The 26,972-nt window shown below is 42.2% G+C and overlaps 1 protein-coding gene across 1 annotated transcript in view; it reads left to right on the forward strand.

Annotated features, from left to right (window-relative positions):
- The first annotated feature begins 6,258 nt into the window (after positions 1 to 6,258).
- Positions 6,259 to 26,972, forward strand: part of FERMT1 (FERM domain containing kindlin 1) — a 47,367-nt gene continuing 26,653 nt past the window's right edge. The window contains 6 exon segments of the mRNA XM_010343773.3: positions 6,259 to 6,502; positions 10,584 to 10,752; positions 13,195 to 13,428; positions 17,214 to 17,360; positions 18,634 to 18,847; positions 22,205 to 22,307. Coding sequence (XP_010342075.2) covers positions 10,602 to 10,752; positions 13,195 to 13,428; positions 17,214 to 17,360; positions 18,634 to 18,847; positions 22,205 to 22,307 — 849 coding nt within the window. The 5' untranslated portion in view covers positions 6,259 to 6,502; positions 10,584 to 10,601.

Below are 26,972 nucleotides of genomic sequence, written 5' to 3' on the forward strand. Positions count from 1 at the left end.
CTCATAATAGTGCTATTATAAGCATTTTATTCATTTCCCTTCAATAGCTACTGATTCCAGCTTTGGTTTGAAGAAAGTGGTTTCTCAGCCCAAATTATGGGGCTTTCAGTCAACTTGGACCTCCAGCTGTAGCAGAGAGCCTCTCCTGGCAAAGCAGTGTTTCTCCTCACCGCTCCAGTCAGCTGGCAGACTCTGGTCTGGGTATAGCTGCTCTTTCCAGACTGCTGAAAGAGCAAGAAGTCATCCATGTAAACCAACATTCTGAATGCTCCCTGCTATTTCCCCGATTACCACAGCCTCACTCCACTTGCAGTGTGCATCTTCAAGTATTGGATATGATAGTCGAAGCAAAATTTTGCCACTGCATAACAAGAGTCCTCAGCTTTCCAGCCTGTAATGCGTGTGCCCTCTTTGCTCAAAGCCCTGCCTGCTGCACTGAGTCAATTCTACTTTTAGTTGTGTTACTTTTAGCATCCCGCTTTCAGTACCACATTCTGTGTCAGTAAGAGTTCTTAGGCGCAAATAACAGAATCCACTATGGCTAGCTTAAACAGAAAAATAATTAGGCAAGTTATCATCCTCATCATAGGTGACAGGGTCTTGCTCTGTCGTGGTAGACACAACCTGACAGGACAACAGGAGAAAGAGACTTGGAGCAAGCACCAAGAACAAAGTCTGAAACGATGCCACAGGACTGACACAAGGAGGGAATCGTCATTGAAGCATCTGAACTTGACGTTACTGCACCTGCCACTGCCACCCACCAGCACTGACACCACTTCCGCATTGGGACTTTAACCTCGCAGCCTCCAGAAAACTATCACCAGTGCTGCTACCACCACACAGTCATTCCTGACACCACTCACATCAGAAAAGAGGGAAACTCCAAGTACATCCTGTTTCTGCACCTCACTCACTTCCAAATTAAAGTCATGCCTGAGTGTACCTGGATGACAGAGCCTAGGTCATAGGCTTGTGCCCTCGCTGCAAGTGAGGTTGGGAATTTGAGTTCTGACTTCTAGATTGGGATTAAAACATAAAGATTTTCACAAATACTAAGGAGAACATTCCAAGGATGATGGGCAGCCATGAATATGACTGATGTTTCCTACAATCATCTAGATATTTTCAAGGGAGAAAAGCAAAATGCAGAGCAATACGTATAGACTACTATCACTTGCATAAGAAGCAGAAATCATCTACATGCACAGACTGTCTCTGGAAAATTTCAGGGGAAACAGGTAACTATTATCTCCAGGAAAGGGAACTCAATAATCAGGGATGAGAGGAAGATTCCGTTATCTCTGTATACTCCCTTGTACCGTTTGATTAAGAAGGATGCAATGTAAGGAAGGAGAAGAGGGGACAGAGGAAAAGAGGATTGGAAGGAAAGAGGCACCATTTCATGCTTCTCTCATTCTCAAAGGTGGGCTCCAGCACAGCCCCCAGCAAAGGCATTTTTACTCTTCTTTGCTCTTTCTCATTCAACCCTATGGGTACGCTGAGACACACCCTTTTCACCCTGGCAAGGAGAAAACTTTAGAACTTGCCTGGGCATAGAAAGTGCTCATTATCCATCCAGTTGGGGAGGAGGGTGCAGCGATAATCGGCACATTCTGCCTCTTTGTGCTGAGCAAAACATGTTCTTTGCACACATGAACACAGCTGCCATTTTGTATGTGCCAAGGACTCAATGCCAATAAAAATATATTTTAGGTATCTATTGCCATTTCTAAGTCATCAGACTTTTCGCAGGTTTATAAGCTGAAGACTTAGTAAAGAACTTTATATTGGGTAAGTATTTATCAAAACCATGAATCACGAAAAAAACATCTCCACCTCTTTTCTCCTTCTAGCAGCGTCCTTATTCTACCTAAATTAACTCTCTAGAATTTTTAGTGAAAAGGTGCTAGAAGCGCTGGGCATGGTGGTTCACACCTGTAATCCCAGCACTTTGGGAGGCCAATGTGGGTGGATCACCTGAGTTCGGGAGTTCGAGACCAGCCTGATCAACATGAAGAAACCCTGTCTTTACGGGCATGGTAGCACATGCCTGTGATCCCAGCTACTTGGGAGGCTGAGGCAGGACAATCGCTTGAACTCAGGAGGTGAAGGTTGCAGTGAGCCAAGATCACGCCATTGCACTTCAGCCTGGGCAACAAGAGGGAAACTCTATCTCAAAAAAAAAAAAAAGAAAAGAAAAGAAAAGGTGCTAGAGGAAAAAAGCCGCTTGTGTTTAACCAGTTAAAGTAGCTGAGACTTTCAAAGGCCTCTACTCATTCGTTTCCCTTTTGCGTTCATTGAATATGGAATATGGCCACATTTCTCATCCAGTCTAAACTAATATCCCAGACATCACATGACTTACCTTTTTTTTTTTTTAAACTGAGACAGATTGTTGCTCTGTTACCCAGACTGGAGTGCAGTGGTACAGCCATGGCTTACTGTAGCTTTGATCTCCCAGGCTCAAGCAATCCTCCCACCTCAGCCTCCTGAGTACCTAGGATCACAGGCACACACCAACACACCAAGGTAATTTATATTATTTCAAACTTGTTTTTTCTTCAACTTCTATTGTAAGTTCAGGGGTACAGGTGCACGATGTGCAGGTTTGTTACATAGGTAACAAACACGGTGATTTGCTACACAGATCATCGCATAATTTTTATTATTTTTTTGTGTGAAGATAGGGGTTTTTTTATGCTGCCTGGGCTGTTCGTGAACTCCTGGGCTCAAGCAATCCTCCTGCGTTGGCCTTCTAGGTGCTGGGATTACAGGTCTGAACAACCACACCCAGTTGATTTCCCTTTTTGAAGGTACTAGCTCAAAGGTGAGTTTATCAGTGTATGAGTAATTGATAATAGATTTTTTCAGTATTTGCACCTTGAATGTATAAGATTTCAAAGTCAAGAGATGGAGCTTCTCTTTATCTGCCACCCTTCTGCTACCTGAAACACAACTATCTGCTAACTAAAAGTATATATGTATATTATTACCTTAAAACAATTCTCTAGAAACTTCAGGCTATTATGAGTAACTATGAAGCTCTTATCCAATGTTTCGAATTCCATCTCAAAAATCACCTCCTTTCTGAAGCCTTTTCTCATATTCCCTACCACTTCAAACTCCTGGCAGAAGTAGATGCCTTATTCTGTATTCCTTGGCATCCCCCTACTATTCAAAGATAAAGTGTGTGCCAGTTAATCTGAGTATTTTTAACACATATTATGGTGTCTACCTCACAGTATTACAGTGACTAGTGAATAAACAATCCATTACTGATTCATATGTATAAATTAATTACCAGACTCAGTGAATTGATTCTGCTTGTTTTTCTGTTTTTGCTTTTTTGAGACGGAGTCTTGCTCTGTAGCCAGGCTGGAGTGTCATGGCACGATCTCGGCTCACTGCAATCTCTGCCTCCCAGGTTCAAGTGTTTCTCCTGCCTCGGCCTCCTGGGCAGCTGGGACTACAGGTGTGCCATCATGCCCAGCTAATTTTCTATTTTTAGTAGACACCAGGTTTTCCCATGTTGGCCATGATGTTTTCAATCTCTTGACCTCATGATCCGCCCCCCTCAGCCTCCCAAAGCGCTAGGATTATAGATGTGAACCACCATGCCCACCTCTGCTTGTTTTTGAAAGAGGAAAAAAGTGTGCATTTTATTTTTTTCTTTTGAGTTGGGAGTCTCACTCTGTGGCCCAGGCTGAAGTGCAGTGGTGCAATCTTGGCTTACTGCAACCTCCACCTCTTGGGTTCAAACAATTCTCTGCCTCAGCCTCCCTAGCAGCTGGGATTACAGGCACCTGCCACCACGCCTGGCGAATTTTTGTATTTTTAGTAGAGAAGGGATTTCACCATCCTGGCCAGGCTGATCTTGAACTCCTGACCTCGTGATCCACCCTCCTCTGCCTCCCAAAGTGCTGGGATTACAGGCATGAGCCACTGCACCCGTCCCAGGGTGTGCATTTTATTAATATATATGTATAAAATGTTGAAGTTCAGAATACACTTTTTAACCCACTTCTAACCCAGGAACTTAGGAGATGGGTTGGGCCTGTGTCACAAGAATAACAAGAACCGAGTAGTAAGTAAAACAGAGTTAAATTAGACGTAAGACAGCCGGGCATGTTGGCTCATGCCTGAAATCCCAAGATTTTAGGAGGCCAAGATGGGAGGACATCTTGAGCCCAGGAGTTCAAGACCAGCCTGGTCAACAAAGTGAGACTCTGTCTCCACAAATGATACATTTGAAAATTAGCCAGACATGGTGGTGCACACCTGTAGTCCCAGCTTAGGAGGCTGATATTAGAGAATCACTTGAGCCTGAGACATCAAGGCTGCAGTGAGCCATGATTGTGCCACTGCACTCTGGTCTGGGGAGAGCAAGACCCTCTCTCAAAAAAAAAAAAAAAAAAAAAAAAGCCTAGGATACATAATATGGATGAAACTCACAAACATAATGTTGAACACAAGAAGCCAGACACAAAATAATGCATATATGGTCCGATTCCATTTATATAAAGTACAAAGACCAGCAAAACCCATCTAAGGAGTTAGAAGATAGGATAATGGTTATCCTGGGCCTGGGGGGAGTCAGGGGCAGTGGTAATAACTGAAAGGAATAACTAAAAGGGGGCACTAAGGGGTTTCCGAGGACTGGTGATGTCCTGTTTCTTCAACTGGGCACGCTTTATACATTACTGTCTTTATATACACTGCATATAGGTGTGTTCAGTGTGTGAAAACTCAGCTATACATTCATGATTTGTGCTCCTATCTATATATATTGTCTGTATGTATGGGTGTGTGTATATATAATACAAATTTGTATACACACAAGTCATTACATATAATTAAAAGTTTAAAAATTAACCTAGGCCAAGAAGAAAGCTTAAAACCAGTTGAATTCTTAGCACAATGCAGAAATTTTCCATTGAAAAGAAAAAAATATTGTTATAAATAGAACCATCATTCAAGGTCACACATAAAATCTGGACAAAAGTCTAAGTTCTAATGGGCCATGAGCAGGGTTTCCAGAGAGCAAGCATTAAATATTTCTACCCAGGATGAGAGCAGATCTTCTCATGGTGTTCACAGGTAGGGAAGTGGGTCCAGATAACCCTTCCTATCGTTGACAAATTCTACCAAATGAAGACATTCTGCTTCAAGTTTTTACTGATTTTATTTTAATTATAATATCCTATATTTGCCAACAATGTTCAACTCACCTTTTTAAATTAAATATGCTTTCGAACCTTAATAATTCCTGAATATGGTGAGGTTTAAGCAAGAACAAAGATTCAACTTCTAAATTTTGTAACTTTTTAATTAAAATTTAAGACATCACAGGCCTTGTGATACAAATCGCTAACGCCTGTATCATACTGCATGAAATTCCTCCGTGGCCTGGCAGGCATTCTAGCCCTCTACCTACTTCACAGATGAGGAAATTGTCATTTCCAGGTCAGTTTTATTAACCACTGTATTCTGGGAGCCCAGGCCCCTGCCTGTCTAGCAGTAAGCACTCAACAAACGTGCATGAAATGAACGAAGGAGGCTTGGAGAGGTTGTGTAAATTGCCCAGGTCACCCACCCTTCCTGGATGGCCCTGGCCCTCTTTAAAAATCAATCCAACAGGAAGGTGACCGGCGGAACTGGGTGATGATCCTGAGGTGAGCCACACCAGATGTGGCCCAGACTTCCGCATGCAGCCTGCCCTTGGGTCTCCTGGAGTCTCCCCGGGTCGGGCGCCTCCGCCTTGGAGAGAGTCACACGCGGCACACCCTCTTACTCAGAGACGAATCGCTCTGTTGCCGCCCCTGGCTGACCACAGGTGCTCCAGGGCTCTTTCTAAAGGAGACAGCTATTCTAGCCGGGAGGCTGGAGTCTCCCGGCCCTGAGGCCCCGGGGTGTGAGGGATGGGTTTGCCTGGAAGGAGAGGAAGTGGCCGCGCGGCTTTAATCATCTGGGCTGGTCCCCGGCGGGCCTTGGGGGACAGGGAGACTGGAGGCGGCCTTAAAGCGGCTAGAAGAGAGGTCGCGAGAGGAGCTGCAGAGTGAGCGTGCGTCCAGCTTCTCGCCGCCAAGCCGCCCTTCCGCCACCCTTTGCCCTTAAAAATCTGCAGACTGCGCCTCCTCTCCGAGGGAGCGAGACCTAGCAGGCCCGGGGCTGGGCGTGCCCTCGCCTGCGCCGCCGCGCGCTGCCCTCAGCCGGGCCGCTGGGGGCCGCGCAGGGCGGGGACAGTGCACCTGGCACTTTGCGCCCGGCTGGCGGCGGACACCGAGCCTCAGCGGGGGATCCCGGGGCAGCTTCGCCCGCGCGCCCTGGCTCCAGCCCACCCCTGCTGCAGCCTTAGCTGGGCAGCCGCCGACACTGGACGCCCCCCGCGCCCCACTTCGCCAGCGCCTCCTCCCCCGGCTCTGCCCCCGGCGGTTTGTAGGGACTCAGCTCTCCACGTGCACGTCTGCGAAGCGGGACGCAACAGGCTCCTGGAAAGAAGGTGGGTGCTCCGGAACTAGGGCTGGGGAGCTGGAGGTTGGGAGGCTTTGATGGGCACCAGTAGCTCCTGATCCCCCTACCCCCTTTCTTTCTGCCGCCTCTTGTATTTAAATGGCTGTTGATTGAAAATAATTTCGTCTGGATGTGACCACCTTCTCCTGCCCTATGCATCTGGCCGCACAAAACAAACTTTCAGTCCAGCCATAGGTGCTGCCTTAATGCGAGTAAGGGGCATGCTTATCCACCCAGCATCCGCCCCAGGTCCTGCAGAGCTGGCAAAAGACAGGCTGAGTGGCCTTCGGGCACCAAACACCTTTAGATTTTCCAGGGAAAGCGTAGAGGACTGTTTTCTCCTCCTTCTTCTCTTTCCTCCTTCCTGCTCTCCATCCCTCCATCCCTCCTTCCCTGCTTTCCTTTCTTTCTCTGATTTTCTTCGAAAGGCTGTTGAGCTTCACGTCTGCCAGTAGCTTTGCTTCTTGTTTTGGTCTCCTTAGATGCGTTTTCCTGGCTGAAGTTTGCTGCTATCCTTGACAAGTAACAGCTTGCTGCAGACTAGAAGTTCACTCAAAAATGAAGGCGCAGAAAGATAGGAGAGGAATGCGGGAAAACCAGCTTGTCTAATTTTAGCCTGCATTTTGTTATAAGGGGAATCAGCATCTATCTATTGCCTAAATGCATTGTGTTTTGATCACCCAAGTTAGGAAAAGAAAAGACCTTATATCGTATTGTCCAGTGAAATAAGCAGTAAGGAATCACCTTTAAAAGTTATTTTCTTAAAGAAAAAACCAAAAAACAAAAAAAAAACTTTAAAAGCCGGGCATGGTGGCTCATGCCTGTAATCCAAGCACTTTGGAAGCCAAGGTGGGCGGATCACCTGAGGTCAGGAGTTTAAGACCAGCCTGACCAACATGGTGAAACCCCATCTTAAAAAAAAAAAAGAAAAGAAAAAAGAAGAAGAAGAAAAAATTTTTTTATTAAGTTATTTTCTTTATATACAAAACTTTTTTTTTTTTTTTTTTTTTGAGACAGAGTCTTGCTCTGTCTCCAGGCCCCAGGCGGGAAGCAGTGGCCAGATCTCGGCTCACCGCAACCTCTACCTCCTGGATTCAAGCAATTATCCTGCCTCAGCCTCCCGAGTAGCTGAGATTACAGGTGCGCACCACCATGCCCAGCTAATTTTTTTTATTTTTTAATAGAGATGGGGTTTTACCATGTTGGCCAGGATGGTCTCGAACTCCTGACCTTGCGATCCGCCCACCTCAGCCTCCCAAAGTGCTGGGATTACAGGCATGAGCCACCGCGCCAGGCCCCAAAACATTTTAAATAACTAAACTTACCAATCATAGCATTTGAGAAATTGTAAGGATCTTAAAGTCGAGTAGTTCAATGCCAAGTTATGAGGTTGACGATGAAGGGGTATCTTTTTTGTCTGTTCATTGGGCAAGATTTATGTTGATAGAAATGCTTAGTAAAGGCAACTGAGAATTCAGTTCATGCAGTTTAAGGAGTTTTCTTTCATTTTGGCATTACAACATTATCAAAGTGGTTTCCCAGTGTGGTGGATAAGAGTTTGAAGTTAGAAAGAAAGACCTGGATTCCCATCTGGCGCCAGCATCTCACTTGCTGTGTGACCTCAGGCAAGTTGCTTCATCTCTCTGAGCCTGAGTTTACTCATTTCTAAATGAGCTTGCTGGGAGGATGAAAAAGGGATTAACAGAAGACAGAAGTTAACACAGAGCACATCATCCAGTCGGTAGGTGATAAAGGATACCTGAAGCTGATGATGACAGAAGGAAGCAGTTAGGCCTAATGCAGTCACTGACTAAACCACTCCTCCTGCAGAGGGTTCTGTGTGGGCCTCTGTGCATGGGTCGTAGATGCATTGCATGCTTCTGACTATAAAAACATAAGGAGCTACTTCTGAATGCTTAACTTTGATTCTAACCATAAAATCTGTCCCAAATCTGTTCACATTTGGAGTATTAAATGTATCTGTGTAACATATTTTGAGATTCTCTTATGCTTACAAATGAGCAGTTTCAAGTGAACACACAGAACAGATATAACACTGGTTGTTGAATTATCATTAAAAGTTATGTTCCTCAGATGTTACCTCCATTTCTGGCTTAATATTGATCTGAATACTGTAGGTTGAAGGGAGGAACTGAGTATAGCCACAAACCAGCAACATCTGGAGCCTGTTAAGAAATGCATGTCCCCGCAGAGCACAGTGGCTCATGCTTGTAATCCCAGCACTGTGGGAGGCAGAGGTGGGCAGTTCATGAGGTCAGGAGATCGAGACCATCCTGGCCAACATGGTGAAACCTCATCTCTACTAAAAATACAAAAGTTAGCTGGGCGTGGTGGCATCTAGGAATCCCAGCTACTCGGGAGGCTAAGGCAGGAGAATTGCTTGAACCCAGGAGGTGGAGGTTGCCATGAGCCGAGATCACAGCAACCTCCAGTTTGGGTGACAAAGCAATCCACTGTCTCCAAAAAAAAAAAAAAAAAAGAAGAAGAAAGAAATGCATGGCTCCTCCCGGGACCTGCTGATAGAATATGCATTTTAATAGGATCCCTGGGGGATTAGTGTACATCCTCAGTTAGAGGAGCCCTTTCTTAGGAGTTTGAGTGCATCAATGTTTCTCAAAAATAGGCCTTATGAAAACACAGATTTCTCGTAAGCTGGCTTTACGTAGTAAAGTGAAAAAGACTCATTATCATTTAAATGATGTTTACTTTAAATGTTTAAAACAGCCAGGAGCCATAGCATTATTTACTTCTGTTTAAAAGTAAGAGAGAACTGACATCTCAAGTTTTGTTCAAGTTCTGCCGATTTTGGATTTTAGTGTTTCTGTTACCGCCCAAAATGTTTCAGTTGTGAACGTTCTCTTGCTAGCTTCTCCAATTAGGGGAAAACTATGGGTTTGAAGTTCACACGCCCATCTGTACCTTGAAGAGCAAGCTTTTTATATCCATTACTCCTGTTTTTAAGTCTTTTGCCAAAGATGTAACCAAAAACTTAACTGGTGCATTTATATAATCAATTTTAATATGATATAAAATAATAATAAGTAAATCAAATACATTGCAATAATTATTAATGACTCATATCTTTATATGCACTTAAGGTGAAACTATATACTACAATGACTGAAATAGGATTTTGGCTTTTTAAATTTTTTGAGCTTTATTATAAAATATAAATTTTTGTAGGAGGAATGTAATAATATACATGTATTAAAGATATTAGAAATAAGAGATTTTAATGACATCCCTTAAGCATCAACTTTATTGAAGTATAATTTGCATACAAAAAAATGTATTGAACGGTAGTATATTTAAAATCTGTGCATTTTACTACATGCAAATTATACCTTAATAAAATCGACTTTTTAAAAAGGTAACATGGAAGATTGCCCATTGCCAGAATAGTTGAGAAAAGGTCAAAAGCAGTCAATAGAGAGAGGAAATGAAGATTGAAGCATTGGTTGGACAAAGAAAATACAGAGCCAAATGGTCTTGGATGAATGGTGAATGGAAAAATGAAGTACATAAATTTAGACAGTTTGAGACCATTTTTATAAAATTTTTTGTCTTTAAAGTTAAGATGCTGAATTTTTTTTTTTTTTTGAGTCGGAGTTTCGCTCTTGTTACCCAGGCTGGAGTGCAATGGCGGGATCTCAGCTCACCGCAACCTCCGCCTCCTGGGTTCAGGCAATTCTCCTGCCTCAGCCTCCTGAGTAGCTGGGACTACAGGCACGCGCCAACATGCCCAGCTAATTTTTTGTATTTTTAGTAGAGACGGGGTTTCACCATGTTGACCTGGATGGTCTCGATCTCTTGACCTCGTGATCCACCCGCCTAGGCCTCCCAAAGTGCTGGGATTACAGGCTTGAGCCACCGCGCCCGGCCAAGATGCTGAATTTAATATCTGGAGTATCAGAAACTTTGCAGAGTTTTTCGAAGAGGAGGTTAAAATGAAAAACAAAACGAAAAACAGAAATTTTGTTCTCCAAGTCTACTGGCACATCCCGTTTCCTTCCCACATTCCAATCTATGTCTGCCTTTGTGTTCAGAAGACACCAGCATTTGCTACAATGCTGTCATCCACTGACTTTACATCTGCCTCCTGGGAGCTTGTGGTTCGCGTTGATAATCCCAATGAAGAAGAGCAGAAAGATGTCACACTGCGAGTGTCTGGAGACCTTCATGTCGGGGGAGTGATGCTCAAGTTAGTAGAACAGATCAGTAAGTTACTCTTGCTTTATGGTTTCTCTGTATTTGAAACCTTGTCTGTTGCATCGCTGCTAATGGCTGGTCTAGGTTTTTCTGATCATCTATCTTGTAATGGCCTGAAGAGCAATCCCCCACCCCTCATCCCAGAGGAAAGAGAGAAATAAAGAGCCCAGGCTGGGTGCTGTGGCTCACACCTGTAATCCCAGCCCTTTGGGAGGCTGAGGTGGGCAGATCACCTGAGGTCAGGAGTTCGAGAACAGCCTGGCCAACATGGCAAAACCCCATCTCTACTAAAAATATAAAAATTAGCCAGGCATGGTGGTAGGCGCCTGTAATCCCAGGTACTCAGAAGCCTGAGGCAAGAGAATCATTTGAACCCAGGAGGTGAAGGTTGCAGTGAACCGCCGTTGCAACTCCAGCCTGTGTGAAAGAGCAAGACTCAGTCTCAAAGAAAAAAAAAACACTTGAGTTTTTGGTGCCAAGTAAAGTTCCCAGTAGGTATAATGCTGGACTTCAAAAGGGATGGGACTCATTCCACTAGTGACATCTAATGTGGCTTTAGGTAGCTTGGCATTTGAATGCTGTGTTAATTCTCTGTTTATACTTGATAGTTTAGTGATAAGTTGGTGCTACAGTGTCTTTTAACACTTATCCACCACTTACTACTCTCCCTGTTTAAGGAAAGAAACCTTCAGTGTTACATTCTTCACATCAGGAGTCAACATTGTCAACGTAGAATTTAATAACATTCTCTTTTCTTTGTGCTTATTTTACCTTCTATTTAAGGCCTTGGAGGCTGGCTTTTCATTTACTCTAGCAAGATAGTTTTTTTTTTTCAAGTAAGTCCTTATTGACATATAATATACATACAGAAAAGTTCACTTATTATAAACAAGGGTTCACTTATCTTAAACAGTTCGATGAATGTTCTCTAAGTCTTGTAACCACTCAGATCATGAAATAGAACATCACCTGTTTCCCACCCAAGCTCCATACCTTGACCTCTCCCAGTCACTGTCACCAAGGGTAACCAATATCCTGACTAATAACACCACAGGAATAATATGCCTGATTTTGAACTTTATACAAATGAGATTATAAAAGATATACTCTTATACATTGACTTTCTTTCACTCAAAATTATGTCTGTGACAGTTATCCATATTGTTGCCTATTGTTTCGGTTCATTTTTATTGCTGTACAAGATTCCATTGTATGAATATGCCACAATTATTTATCCATTTACCTCTTAACAGACATTTGGGGTGTTTCCATTCTCATGCACTTACAGAAAAAGCTGCTATAACACCTGTCTTTCAGTGATCATTTCTGTTGGGTGGTATAGCTCAAATTAAAAAATGATGATTCATAAGGTTTTTCCAAAATACTTGTGCCAGTTTATGCTTCTACTAACAGCATTAAGAGGAGAGTTTTCTGGTTGGGTGCGATGGCTCACATCTGTAATCCCAGCACTTTGGGAGGTCAAGGCAGGTTGATCACGAGGTCAGGAGTTCGAGACCAGCCTGGCCAACATAGTGAAACCTCGTCTCTACTAAAAATACAAAAATTAGCCAGGCATGGTGGCATACGTTCGTAGTCTCAGCTACTCATGAGGCTGAAGCAGGAGAATTGCTTGAACCCAGGAGGTGGAGGTTATGGTGGGCTGAGATTACACCACTGCACTCTAGCCTGGGCAACAGAGCAAGACTCTGACTCAAAAAAAAAAAAAAAAAAAAAAAAAGAGAGAGAGAGAGAGAGGGAGAGAAACATTTAAAGAAAAATAAGAAAACAAAGATCCAGATAGCTCTTCATTTTGCAAAATAAAAGATTGAAAATTGACTCCAACATTGATGAGGGGAAAAGATTCTATTTTAATGCCAATGTTAAAGGAGAGGAAAGATTTGACATTAATACTAACATTGAGAGGGAGAAAAGATGTTAACCCTGACTTCAGTTTAAACACTTTGGATATGGTGGTACTGATAAAGAGGTGGACATTACTAAGAAGAATGAAATGTCAGTTGTACAGTACTTCTGTGTGGACTTCGGGGCCTATTGACACTCCCTTGTGCCACAGTGGTATAAGGATACATTTCTCTAAGAGAAATAATCTTGATTAAACACAGTCAGGTGCTGTTGGCCTTCTGAGAAAGGGCCCTGGCACAGAGAGATTTTAGCAGAGAACTTTAGCGTTCATTGTGAACACATTTTTATATTTCTTTTCCTCCACGGTATTTAAATGTAAATGATGGTAAGTTTCAGTCCCTATTATTTCCCTGGAGACTTTGGAAAGAAGCCAAGGGTTATTGAGCCTAGAATTGTAAAAGGTGATGGGGAGCTGAAGATCAGTTTTGGTTTCCTTTTTTTGCACACAATGAAATTGACTCTGCAGCTCCAGGAACCTCCATGCTGGGCTCTCTCTCATTTTACTTAATTGTGTTTTCATTTTTGCAGACATATCTCAAGACTGGTCAGACTTTGCTCTTTGGTGGGAACAGAAGCGTTGCTGGCTTCTGAAAACCCACTGGACCCTGGACAAATATGGGGTCCAGGCAGATGCAAAGCTTCTCTTCACCCCTCAGCATAAAATGCTGCGCCTTCGCCTGCCGAATTTGAAGATGGTGAGGTTGCGAGTCAGCTTCTCAGCTGTGGTTTTTAAAGCTGTCAGTGATATCTGCAAAACCCTGAGTGAGTACCCTGAAAGGGCCCGTGTCCTTTAGACTCTTACAAAGGAAGACAGGAAAATTATGGGTGCATTCTGCCTACTTCAAGCAATGGGCTAGAGAACATTCACCTATTAGGAAGTACACGTTTAAGCCCAGTTCTGGATATTGCAGCCATTTAATTGTAGTTAAGCCAAGTGGAGCATTATTGGCATAAATCAGGTATATCTCCACAAAACTTAAAACTATTCCAGACCAGGCGCAGTGGTTCATGTCTGTAAACTCAGCACTTTGGGAGGCCAAGGCAGGTGGATCATGAGGTCAAGAGATCAAGACCATCCTGGCCAACATGGTAAAAATCCATCTCTACCAAAAATACAAAACTTAGCTGGGCATGGTAACGCATGCTTATAGTCTCAGATACTTGGAAGGTAGAGGCAGGAGAATTGATTTAACCCAGGAGACAGAGGTTACAGTGACCCGAGATCATGCCGTGGTACTCTAGGCTGGGCGACAAAGAGAGACTCTGTCTCAAAAAAAAAAAAAAAAACTATTGCACAAGAGATTTGTAAATAGACAAGATAAATCATTAAGATTGCCCCCACAAATTTATTTATCCAAGCTATACTCAAACATTTTTATACAGTATTTAAGATTTAAAAAAAAAGAATTGTATTAAATACTTAATCACCATAAAGTTATGTATCTTAATTGTTTTTGAGATAATGGTGTTGCAAAGTCTTAATTGCTTCATTTAGAACTGGCTCAAGTAAATAACTGTTCATAAAAATCACTTATGAGTGATTAAGCATAAAAATATACTTAATTGTGAGTTTAAACCTAATTACTTATAGATTTGGTATCCTATAATTTAACAGTCATAAAGACAACGCTACCCAAATCATTCTTTTCTTTATAAAACTCCATAAAGGGAAGGAACTACACCATGAAGGTATTCTTATTTTATATTTTTTGAAAGTATTATAGGCATTTTCATTGATTCCAAAACCAAAAGTCAACATCTGAACCCAGAATAGATAATATGTAGTGAGTAATCTATTTTTTCCATTAAACCATAAGCTACTTTATTCACTCATTCAGCAAATATTTATTGAGCACCTACTGTATCCCAGGCATTGTGGTGAATGCTAGGGATACACCAGTGATACAGAGCTAAAATCCCTGCCCACCTGGAGCTTGCATTTTAGCAGGCAGAGGCAGACACTAACCAATAAATGTAAATGTAACAAATTTTAAAATACAAATGTAACAAATAAAAAAAGAATGTAAGAGGTTAAAATGGGATGGATAGTACTTAAAAAAAGAGAAAACCTATCAGCAGGATTGGAAATGCCAGGGTTGGGCAGTGGGGGCTGGTATGGTATATGAAATGGAGTGAGGGAAGAAACCATTTCCTGAACATCTCTGCATTCCTCACTCCAGTCACAATGCCCAGCACACAATAACCATTGAGTGAACAAATGAATGGAACCTTTCATTACAGAATGTAAGTTGCGGTTTTGTCCATGGTGTGCAAATGGCAAGAATGAGGGCACCTTATTTTTTGGCAATATTCTAATGAAGATTTGAAAACAAAGTAAATGATTATAGAAGCACACATCATAGTTGAGGCCAAAAACTTAAAGCTTTCAAATAAACAGAAGAAGTCAGATGTTCTCTTTTCCTGATTATCTCTTTGTGGTAGTTTTAAAGGCTCAACTTGGTGTTTCTAATCATTGCATTTTATACCTTATCAATTGAAGTGAAATAAAATTCAGCAGTTTAGTGGTTTTTTTCCTTGAAGAATAGAAGAGATGCAAATACTGGCCTTAAAGATACAGGTGTTTCTGTTTCGTTGTTTTGCTTTTAGTATTCACAGGGGAATTTTTTATTCATGACCAGGTTTTGTGTATAAATTATGCATTTGGAATGGTCACAGATGTGTTGCAACCTGACTGTCTTTGGCTGCTGGGGAGAGTCAAGCTAAACTGCTAGGCTCAGTCTCAACACTGGGCAGTATATAAATGAAATGATGAGAGAACCTAATGGAATCAGTGCACCGACCTTCAACAAAGCTGACCAGAGACTAAAAGTCCACATTAATTGGCTTTTACCTGGAATGATAGCCACTAGTATAATTAAAGGTTATCAGCAATTCTAATCAACAATTATAAACATATTTGATTAATGGGGAAAATGGAGATTATCAAAGTTTCAGCTCCCAGAAGCAGACCCTGAGATAAGGATTCAAATGCAAATAGTTTATTTAGGAGGTGATGCCAGTAAATACTGCTGGGTACGGGGAAGTAAGACAGAAAAGAAGAGTGTCACCAACCAAGTTACACTTCAGCAGCTAGTGACTTCTGGGAGAGAGTGTAGACACAGCCTCAGGGTAAGGATGTTTATGCAGCACTGTGGACCGTCACTAAAAGCCACTCTTGGGGAACATTCATTCCCTGAATGTGTGGGCTGTTGCATGTGTAGGTAGGCAGTGCAGACCCTGGCCAGCTGTCAGAGCAAAGCCTCTGGCAGAAAGACACATGGTCTAGATTCCACCGGCAGTCAGGTGAGGACCAAGAAGATATGGGCAGGGCATGAGGACATCACCACAGGGATGAAATAAGCTGATGGGCAGTGCATAAAAGAAATATTTTCAAGGTCTGTGATCTGTAAAGAAAAAGGAAGCAGGACCTTTGTTGGTGGTTTAAAAAACTGGAAAAAGGAAAGGGAGAGGGAGCAAGGAAGAGAAATGTATTAGTTCATTTTTGTGCTGCTGATAAAGACATACCCAAGACTGGATAATTTACAAAAGAAAGAGGTTTAATGGACTTACATTTCCACATGGCTGGGGAGGCCTCACAATCATGGCAGAAGGCGAGGAGGAGCAAGTCACATCTTACATGCATGGCAGCAGGCAGAGAGAGGTTGTGCAGGGAAAATCCTTATAAAACCATCAGATGAGCCAGGCACGGTGGCTCATGCCTGTAATCCCAGCACTTTGGGAGGCTGAGGTGGGCAGATCACAAGGTCAGGAGTTTGAGACCAACCTGGCCAACATGATGAAACCCAGTCTCTACTAAAAATGCAAAAATTAGCCGGTCATGGTGGTAGGAACCTGTAATCTCAGCTACTTGGGAGGCTGAGGCAGGAGAATTGCTTGAAATTGGAAGGCGGAGGTTGCAGTGAGCCAAAATCATGCTACTGCATTACAGCCTGGTAAACAAGAGTGACACTCTGTCTCAAACAAAAAAAAAAAAACAACAACAAAAACCAACAGATCTTATAAGACTTAATCGGTATCAGAGAACAGCACAGGAAAGACCCACCCCATGATTCAATTACCTCCCACTGGGTCCCTCCCTCAACATGTGGGAATTCGAGATGAGACTTGGGTGGAGACATAGCCAAACCATATCAGAAAGAAAGAGGAGAGAGAGGTAAAGTTGGTGGTAAATAGGAAACAAGAATAGCATAATGCTAATAACGGCTGAAGCTAAGCAGGGAGCACATGAAGGGGACATTATACCATTCCCTTTGCCTTAGATACATTTGAAATACTTTTATAATAAATTTTTTTAACTAGAAATTTCACTAGACTGAATCTCCGTCCACTATTTTCTCTCCCAACCTACTTTGGAGGTCTCGGTTCCCCTTTCCCCTTCTATTTCTTCAAAAGGGATGCAGTTTAGTCCTATTTACTTTTCAGAAATTTCCTGAGAAATGATTTCAAATGCACAAAATGACTGAGTCTTAGAAGACTTTTTCTTTTTACTTTCTCTTTTTCTTCATTTTTTTTTTAATTACTTCTAGATATTAGAAGATCAGAAGAGCTTTCCTTGTTAAAGCCTTCTGGTGACTATTTTAAGAAGAAGAAGAAAAAAGACAAAAATAATAAGGAACCTGTAATTGAAGATATTCTAAACCTAGAGAGTTCTCCAACAGCTTCTGGTTCACCAGGTAAGATTTGTGACAGGTGTTTTGTTGTTCGAACGTAGAGTAAAATTCAAGAGGATAATACACCTCTCCTCCCACCCCTTTCAAACAAAGGAGAAATTAAATTGCAGAACAGATGTGATAGGAAAGGCTATCTAGTTAAGTTTAGAATTAACAGAAATGTGTTTCAGACTCTTTTTTTTCAACAAGCATGCTTAATAACTCATTATTTGAATTGTATATCTGATGTTGCTGAGGAATGCAAAATTTTAGTACCACTAACCACAAATTTGGGATAAAGAGTGATATTTAGAGAAAAAAATAAGTGGCTGAAAGTGGTGGCAGGTGCCTGTAATCCCAGCTACTCCGGAGGCTGAGGCAGAAGAATCACTTGAACCCAGGAGGTGGATGCAATCCAGCCTGGGCAACAGAGTAAGACTCTGTCTCAAAAAAAAAAGAAAGAAAGAAAAGAAGAAAGAAAGAAAAGAAAAGAAAGAAAGAAAGGAAGAAAGAAAGAAAGAGAAAGAAAAAGAAGAAAGAAAGAAAGAAAGAAAGAAAGAAAGAAAGAAAATAAATAAGTGGTCCCCAATGTTTGTCTGTGTTGATTTTTGGAAGCTTATTTGAGTTCCAAGGGTTTTAATGAGCTGAATTTACAGATAAGACTATTACTTGTCTATTACTAATCTCTCTACCATCGTGATCCATATTATCTTATTTTGTTTTGTTTGTGTGTGTGTGTGTGTGGTTTTGAGACGGAGTTTCACTCTTGTTGCTCAAGCTGGAGTGCAATAGCATGATCTCAGCTCACCACAACCTCCATCTTCCTGGGTTCAAGCAAGTTTCCTGCCTCAGCCTCCCAAGTAGCTGGGATTACAAGCATGTGCCACCAAGCCTGGCTAATTTTGTATTTTTAGTAGAGATGGGGGCTTCTCCATGTTGGTCAGGCTAGTCTTGAACTCCCTACTTCAAGTAATCCACCTGCCTCAGTCTCCTAAAGTGCTGGGTTACAGGCGTGAGCCACCATGCCCGGCCTTTTTTTTTGTTTTTTGAGGTGAAGTCTTGCTATGTTTCCTTGGCTGGTCTCAAACTCCTAGGCTCAAGCAATCCTCCAACTTTAGCTTCCCAAGTAGCTCGGATTACAGACGTGGGCCACAGTGCCCAGCTTGACTTATATTATTTTAAATGGTGCCAACATTGAAAGTTAAAACTCATTTTAGTGTAAGTAATGTTAATATTTTCCTGAAGATTTCTATCCCTGGATTCTCATATCATAGTTCATGCTCCCCTTGCCTTGCAGCAAGTCCTGGTTTATACAGTAAAACCATGACCCCTATATATGACCCCATCAATGGAACACCAGCATCGTCCACCATGACTTGGTTCAGTGACAGCCCTTTGACGGAGCAAAACTGCAGCATCCTTGCATTCAGCCAACCCCTGCAGTCCCCAGAAGCACTTGCGGATATGTACCAGCCTCGGTCTCTGATTGATAAAGCCAAGCTCAATGCAGGGTAAGGACATGGCTCCTTTGACTTCTCCCTGAGCTAGTGCCAACATAGTAAGAGATTGGGGTGGGGGAGGCCGTGTTTCATTTTCAAGTTGGTAGGCCTAGCAATTGTACTTTATTTGCAAAAGTCAGTGCTGATTTTAGTAACAAAGGGGAAAAATTCAGTCTTTGGTCATTTCAGTATATTTAACGTGTGTCTAAATCTACGTGTTTGGCTAACGCAATAGATGTACTATCTGTGAATACCAATTCTTTGCCACTGCAGATATGGAAAGCATATTTTATGGGGATGCAGGGGAGTTAGTAAGTGTGTTGTCCCCAGGGGTCAGTGGGGGAGATCCCAGGTGGCCCTGCAGGCTTACACTGTCTTTTGTAGAATGCCACTCTTCTCTTTAGGCATTCTAATGAGCAAGTCATTGAGCTCTGTTCGAAATGGTCTCAGAAAATATACCCAGACTATTTCTGAAGCTATCATTTCCATTGTTCCCTATTACCTACCAGATAAAGTCAAACTTGGCAACAGCATTCAACTCCCTAGAAGAGCTGGCCCCAGCAAGTGTCTCCACATCCTCCCACGCTCTTACCACCCCATGCCACCAGGTGCACACTCACTCTTTCTGTCACTATCTCACCTGCAGGCCAATTCCCTTTGTGCGAAGTAGAAAAATTCCTCTTCAAAGTTTCCTTTCTTGTTTAAAAAAATATGTAAGTGTTAAGAATAAGAGTTTGTTTTAAACACTTTCTTCAAAAGCCTTCTTGCTTTTTGCTAAAAGCCCTATCCTATGTAGCATTAGACATGCTTACAGGCACGTAGTACATTCTATGTCCTTGTATGTCCAAAATGTCTGTGCTGGATGTGCTCACAGGCATGTCCCAGCCTGCAGCCTCTGCCCCTTCCTTATTTGGATTTTCTTTTTTTGCTCTCCATTGCTTTTACCTGTTTAAAAAAAGTTTCAAGTTATTAGCCAATCAAGTTTTAAATTGTGAAGTCTGGCTCCAGCCAATGGAAATCAAACACAGCAGTAAAAGCAACCCCAAATGTGTAAAAAAAATAAATATGTCTGCTTTCCTTTGTTCGTTGTACTCTCGTGGCAAAATTGCCGACAGGAGTACCCTTTCTGCAGGAAGCAAAAAAAAAAAAAAAATGCTTTGCTAAAAAATCCTTGGTGCCAGTACTAATTTTTCTCTGTGGCACCAAAAAGAAAAATTTTACATATAACACCCCTTTACCAACTGGTCAGTCCCTGCCTGTTCTTTAAGGCCCAGCCACATGCTGTCTCCTGCTCAAGGACGACCTTCAAGATCGCCCTCCTCCTCATAACTCTGTCCTGACACTTTGCTCACTCTAACATCACATTGTCCCTTTCTTATGAGGCTTGGTCTCCCCCAGCAGACTGTCAGCTCCTTTAGGATGGTGATTTCATGTTGGTCATTCTCTTTGCCCTCCAGGGCCTAACATAATGGAAGTTCAAGTCATTGTTATTCAGCGGTATTGAAGTACACTCATTCCTCTCTTATTTTGTTAACTTTTAATCTCCATTCCTCCACCCCTCACCATTTCCCAGTTTTTATTTCTGAACTCTAGAACTCCACCATGTATTATAGTACAGGAACCCCTAGCCACATGTGGATATTTAAATGTAGATTGGATTTTTAATTAATTAAAATTAAAATGAGGTACTAACAGCCACATTCAGCTGGGGCTAATGCATCATACAGCACAGATACGAATATTTCTCTCATTGCAGAAAGGTCTAGACAGTGACACAGAGCTGGCATTGGGGCAAACCATCTGGTAAAAGGAGAAGTGGTGTGGGCACCCAGGACATACGGATTCTCAAGCTGGCCCCGTAACCAGGCCTGTGCCTTTTTTTTTTTTTTTTTTTTTTTTTTTTTTTTTTGACACTGTCATCCAGGCTGGAGTGCAATGGCACAATCATGGCTCACTGCAGTTTCCACCTCCTGGATTCCAGCGATTCTCCTGCCAGCCTCAGCCTCCCAAGTAGCTGAGATTACAAGCAGTTGCCACACGCCCAGCTGATTTTTGCATTTTTAGTAGAGACAGGGTTTCAGCATGTTGCCCAGGCTGGTCTCGAACTCCTGACCTCAGGTGATTTGCCAGCCTTGACCTCCCAAAGTACTGGGATTACAGGTGTGAGCCACCATGCCCAGCCAAGGCCTGTGACCCTTAAGGATGATCTAATGTCATTCAGACTGTGTCTCTTCGTCTGCAAAGATGAGATAATGAGAACTGCCCTGGCCTCTTTATTGGATTACTTTAGAGTATCCATGAGAAAAAAATCTATAAAGCACTTTGAAAACTATAAGATAAAATGCAAATATAAGCTATTATTATATGCTTACTGGTTTTTGGCTATGCAGGTTGAGTACTCCTTATGCAAAATGCTTGAGACCAGAAGTGTTTTGGATTTGGGAATTTTTTTTTTTTTTTTTTTTTTTTTTGAGACGGAGTTTCACTCTTGTTACCCAGGCTGGAGTGCAATGGCATGATCTCGGCTCACCACAACCTCCGCCTCCTGGGTTCAAGCAATTCTCCTGCCTCAGCCTCCTGAGTAGCTGAGATTACAGGCACACGCCACCATGCCCAGCTAATTTTTTGTATTTTTAGTAGAGACGGGGTTTCATCATGTTGACCAGGATGGTCTCGATCTCTTGACCTCGTGATCCATGCACCTCAGCCTCCCAAAGTGGCTTGAGCCACCGCGCCCGGCAGGATTTGGGAATTTTTTTAATATTTTTTTTCAGAATTTGGGGATATTTGCATTATACTCACCAACTGAGCATCCCTAATCCAAAATTCTGAAATTCAAAATGCTTCAGCGAGGGACGCAATGACCCAGCCTATAATCCCAGCACTTTGGGAGGCCAAGGGAGGCAGATCACCTGAAGTCAGGAGTTCAAGCTAGCCTTGACTAGCCATCATGGAAAAACCCCCTCTGTACTAAAAATGCAAAACTTACCTGGGCATGGTGGCACACATCCATAGTCCCAGTTACTCAAGAGGCTTAGGCAGGAGAATCACTTAAACCCAGAAGGCAGAGGCTGCAGTGAACCAACATCACACTACTGCACTCCAGCCTGGGCGACAGAGCAAGACTACGGTTCAAAAAAAAAAAAAAGAGAAAAAACTACTTCAGTGAGCATTTCTTTTGAGCATCAGGTCAGCGCTCAGAAAGTGTCAGATTTTGGAGCATTTCAGGTTTTCAAATTAGGGCTACTCAATCTGTATGACCCTGATTTTGTTTAAGGATATATATGTAATATTTAATACATAACATAATAATATAATGGATATATGTGAAATTGATTGGCTTCTAAAACTCACACTATTGTTTTCCAGTTGGCTGGACTCCTCACGCTCCCTTATGGAACAAGGCATCCACGAGGATGAGCAGCTGCTGTTACGATTTAAATACTACTCTTTCTTCGACTTGAATCCTAAAGTAAGAAACTTTTTCTCTGTTCTGTCTTTTTAATATGAATGCATGGAAGTATCAAGTTGAGGCATTTGTTATGAAAATGAGGATGTATTTATCTGTGTGATCGCCTGTTTAGCCCTGTTGGGTTAAAGTGATACATGGACCCTGGTCTCTGAATTTTTATCCTTTGGTTTCTACTGAGCATGGTAAGCTGCTAGTGAGTTAGCTGGAGTCTCTAGGGATCTTAGTGCCTAGCATGGCCATGCACTGCCCCCTCTCCATTCGCTGGAATGGTCAGACAAGACAAGAGCGGCTCACAGAGCTGGAGTTCTTAATGCTGAGGAAGGAAAGGAGCTGTCAGAGGTCAGGGTTAAAGGCAGCTTCCCGTGAACAAGCTAGGACCACATGATGGTACACACAGGGTCCACACTCCAGTGCCTACTCTTTGGAATTGAGGGAAAGGGATCATCCATGTAATCCCTTTTTCTCAGCGGGTCACCCAGATGGTCATCAACTCCATTTTCACTGCACATCTCCCACCTAAAGTCTATCAGGATAACGAATGAGTGAGGTAAGTCCTTTGAACTTCTGCCTCTTCCTTGTTCCTGATGCGCTGGTTTGTAGAGCTGAGAGTCAGCGGTACAATGGCCCAAGGTCAATGATGTAAACTGGATGACTGCCCCTCTGAGCGCGCAGGGTCACTGTGTTCCATGTTCCCATCACTGTTTTGTGTGTGTTGTTGCTCTTTTCCATTTACTGCCAGGCACCTGGGGGACCTTGCCTTGGTCAGCCTTTCTGTACAGACCCTTTCCTCTACAGCAGTGTTTCTACCTCTTCTCCTTGGTTCTGATTTTAGGTCTGGTCTGCAAAGGGTGACCTCAGCTTCCACTGTTTCCCCAACTGGCATCTTCAGAACCAACCTTGTTCCTTGTCATTTCTAAGGAGAGGTTCCTGCTCAGTCCTTGATTTTTATCCCAAGGACCAAGCTTGTATCTGGAATGCGTACGTGAACCATGGCAAAAGGGCAGATTTTAGCTTTTCTTCGATAAAATCTTCAGGAGAAATTACTGTACTTCTTCTCCTATACAGTTAGCTTAGCTTTTTTTTTTTTTTTAACTGTACTGTGAATTATGCAACTGTCCACGGTTTTTTGTTTTTGTTTTTGTTTTTGCATTGTCTGCTAAAACCAAAGCCATACTTTTTTATTTTATTTTTAAGCCTCATTCATGGCTCAACTTTAGTCTTTCCCTGCTTAACTCTTAATTTAAGCTATCTTGTTGTATGATGTCTGTTCTAATAAGCTGCCTTACATTTTTTTCTGAAAATAGATAACATGTAAATAAAATATGCCCATGTATTTTCTAATTGCTAAGTCAATAATTTGGTCCCATCTTATGTCTTCAAATCTGTGCCCCATCTGTTGTTTGTTTATATGTTTATTTATTGAACAACTACTGTAGGCCAAGAAGTAAGTTGGGTACTGAGAACTCAAAACTGTTGTATATTAAAATAATGTTTTCCAATTAATAAGACACATAGGATTACAAAATGAAACAGTTATAATGAACTGTAGTGACCAAACCCTTTTCCAAAATGTATATAGTAATATATTTGTAGTTAATTGAATGAATAAGATCTGATGCCAGTTCTCATAACTACCATAATTTCAAAGTAGTGAGGTGGGTGAGCATTACTTGAAGACAGCAGCAACAACTGACATACAGAAGGGAAAAAGTCTTGGTTCTGGTGGTCACAGAGTGACAAGTACTCTGCAGTGTTGTGGCTCATGGCTCATGCTCACCATGAGAGGAAATGCTAAATTTCCATTAGAAGTCGGTGCAAATGGAGAGGTTGTGTTTCCTCATACAAGCTTGTGGACCACCTGGTAATCCAACTCCCAAGTCCAAGATCCCCAGATTCAAAACACCTGCACTGAGACCACATTCGGGTTCCACTCTTTCTAGAAAGAAGCTTTTTTCTACTTTTGGTCACATGGGACTTTGCCTTCTCTGAGCCACAGCTGAGTACTGCACAATTTCAGGACTCACACCTCTAATCACTCCACATCTGGAATTTTTTCCTACAAATAGAGATCCAAGTCCTTGGAGACAGAGACCACATCTGGTACTTCCTTTGCCCCCCCACCCCACATGCTGTGAGTCAGGCTTTCCCACTTTAGGCACCTGATCGATGATAGGATTACTCAGTCCTTGGGGACCCTTCCAGCAGTTTCTTTGCCAAGAGACTCCCCCATTCAATTTCCTGCTTCAGAACTGAGCTTAAGCCAGAAAGAATGCAGCTCAGTCATCTGCCCCTTGAAAAAACGTCAAGAACATGTAAGTGACTTCACAGTCAAATAAGCCAGATAATGGCAGATCATTGGTATCAATAGAGAGGAGTAGGGTTAAATATGTATTTGTCTAAAAAGTGGAAGAAAGAAAATGAATCATACTCCAGAAGGGGACAAGGACGCTGAAGCTGAGGGTCACAAGGGCTGTTGTCTCAGGCTCTTTGGCCTCCAGCCTCTGCTTGCTTAATTGGTGAGGAGCTCCCTCTTCGAAGCCTAAGAAGTCCAAGCTATTTGAATCTGACAGCCACACACGGAACCTGTCAACCCAAAGGTGACAGGAAGACTCGGGATAGCAGGACATGGCTTTGGGGCACACAGTGATCCTCAGCCACTTCACTACCTATGGCAGCGCTCCCTCCCCTCCCCTCTTAAAATTAGAAATAAAATCAAGTTTAAGACTCCTACTCTGTGCTGCAAAAATATAGGGGGATATAGAAATGTATGATGTAGGCCAGACACAGTGGCTCATGCTTATAATCTCAGCACTTTGGGAGGCCAAAGCGGGTGGATCACCTGAGGTTAAGAGTTTGAAATCAGACTGACCAACATGGAGAAACCTTGTCTGGGCATGCTGGCACATGCCTGTAATCCCAGCTACTCAGGAGGCTGAGGCAGGAGAATCACTTGAACCTGGGAGGCAGAGGTTGTGGTGAGTCCAGATCACACCGTTGCACTCCAGCCTGGGCGACAGAGACAAAGAAAAAAAAAAAAAAAAAGATGTAGTTTGTGTTCTTGTGGCAGCTATAATCAACTCTAAGAAAAGGAGAGAGCACCCGTGAAGCCACTGCAAATTTACAAGGCACCCTATAAGTAGGAACTAAAATCTCCAATAAGGACTAAGGAGCTGCTCTCACTTTCAGAGGAGAGATTCATACTGGCCACAGGTCCTTAGTAACAGGTACTGATTAAAATCTCAGATATATAAAATGCTAGAATTTAACATTTCAAAAATAATAGACTCCTGCGGGCACAGTGGCTCATGCCTGTAATTGCAGCACTTTGGGAGGCCGAAGCAGGCAGATCACTGACGTTAGAAGTTCAAGAGCAGCTTGGCCAAGATAGTGAAACCCTGTCTCTACTAAAAATACAAAAGTTAACCAGGTGTGGTGGTATGCGCCTGTAATCCCAGCTACTTGGGAGGCTAAAGCAGAAGAATCACTTGAACCCAGGAGGCAGAGGTGGCAGTGAGCCAAGTTTGCACCATTGTACTACAGCCTGGGCAACAAAAGCAAAACTCTGTCTCAAAAACTAAATATATAAAATAATAATAGACTCAAAAAATGAAAATTTTACACCTGGCAAAAAACTTTACAACACATACTACAAACAAAAGACTAATTTCTCTAATACGTAAAGAGCTCCTAAAAATCAATAATAAGAAGACCAACAACCTAGTAGCCTAGTGGGCAAAGGATGTAAACATATTGTTCATAGAAAAGCAACTACAATGCTTTATAGTGGCAAAGATCAAAAATTTCACATACTATCTTGGCAAGAGTGTCAGGAAATGGGCTCTCTCATATACTGCCTGTAGGTCAAAGTACAATTAGTTTATAGAAGGCAATTTGGCAGTAATTCAGCATAGCTTTGATTCAGCCAATCCACTCCTACCTAGGTATTTATAGCACAGTTACACTCACACATGCAAACTGACATGTGTGTATATAAAGACAGTTATTATATTATTTGTTTTAGGAAAGGACTGGAAACCACCTAAATGTCCATCGCTAGAGAACTGGTTAAATACATAATGATACATTCATACCATGTTTTTTAAAAGAATGAATCTATTCTTTTTTGATATGAGACAGATTCCAGGTATATTATTAAAAGATGCAAAACACCTCACAGAGAGGCTACCATTTCTGGGGGACAAGGTAGAAAGGGGGACTGACTTTTCAATTGAATACTCTTTTGTCCCTTTTGAGTCCATTCATAAATGGATTCATTTATCATATACTCTTTTGCCCCTTTTTAAATGTGTTCGGAATGTGTGAATTAAAAAAACACACATTTTATAACTCTGATCGTTCATAGTATTTTAGTGTTTAGTACAGGAAAAGCATATCTGTTTTAATAAGAGTCCTGGAGGATACTGAAAGCTGCTCCCGAGCTAATAGGAAATCTTAAGTAATTAGATCTAAATAGTAACCCCTTCTTAAGAAAGAGCAGGAAAACTATGATAGGTACGTTTTGTTATTTGCTTTTCTTGTTGTTTGGTGGAATGAAGGAGGAGGGTGGAGGGTTTACTGAACCAACTAGACAGGCAGAAACAGGGATTCAAGGAGTGAAGAGGCAGCAGAATCCATGTGGTTCCAGCTTGGGGGTTCTGTTTTCTT

Source organism: Saimiri boliviensis, chromosome 9, assembly GCF_048565385.1.
Source record: "Saimiri boliviensis isolate mSaiBol1 chromosome 9, mSaiBol1.pri, whole genome shotgun sequence".
Taxonomy (NCBI): domain Eukaryota; kingdom Metazoa; phylum Chordata; class Mammalia; order Primates; family Cebidae; genus Saimiri; species Saimiri boliviensis.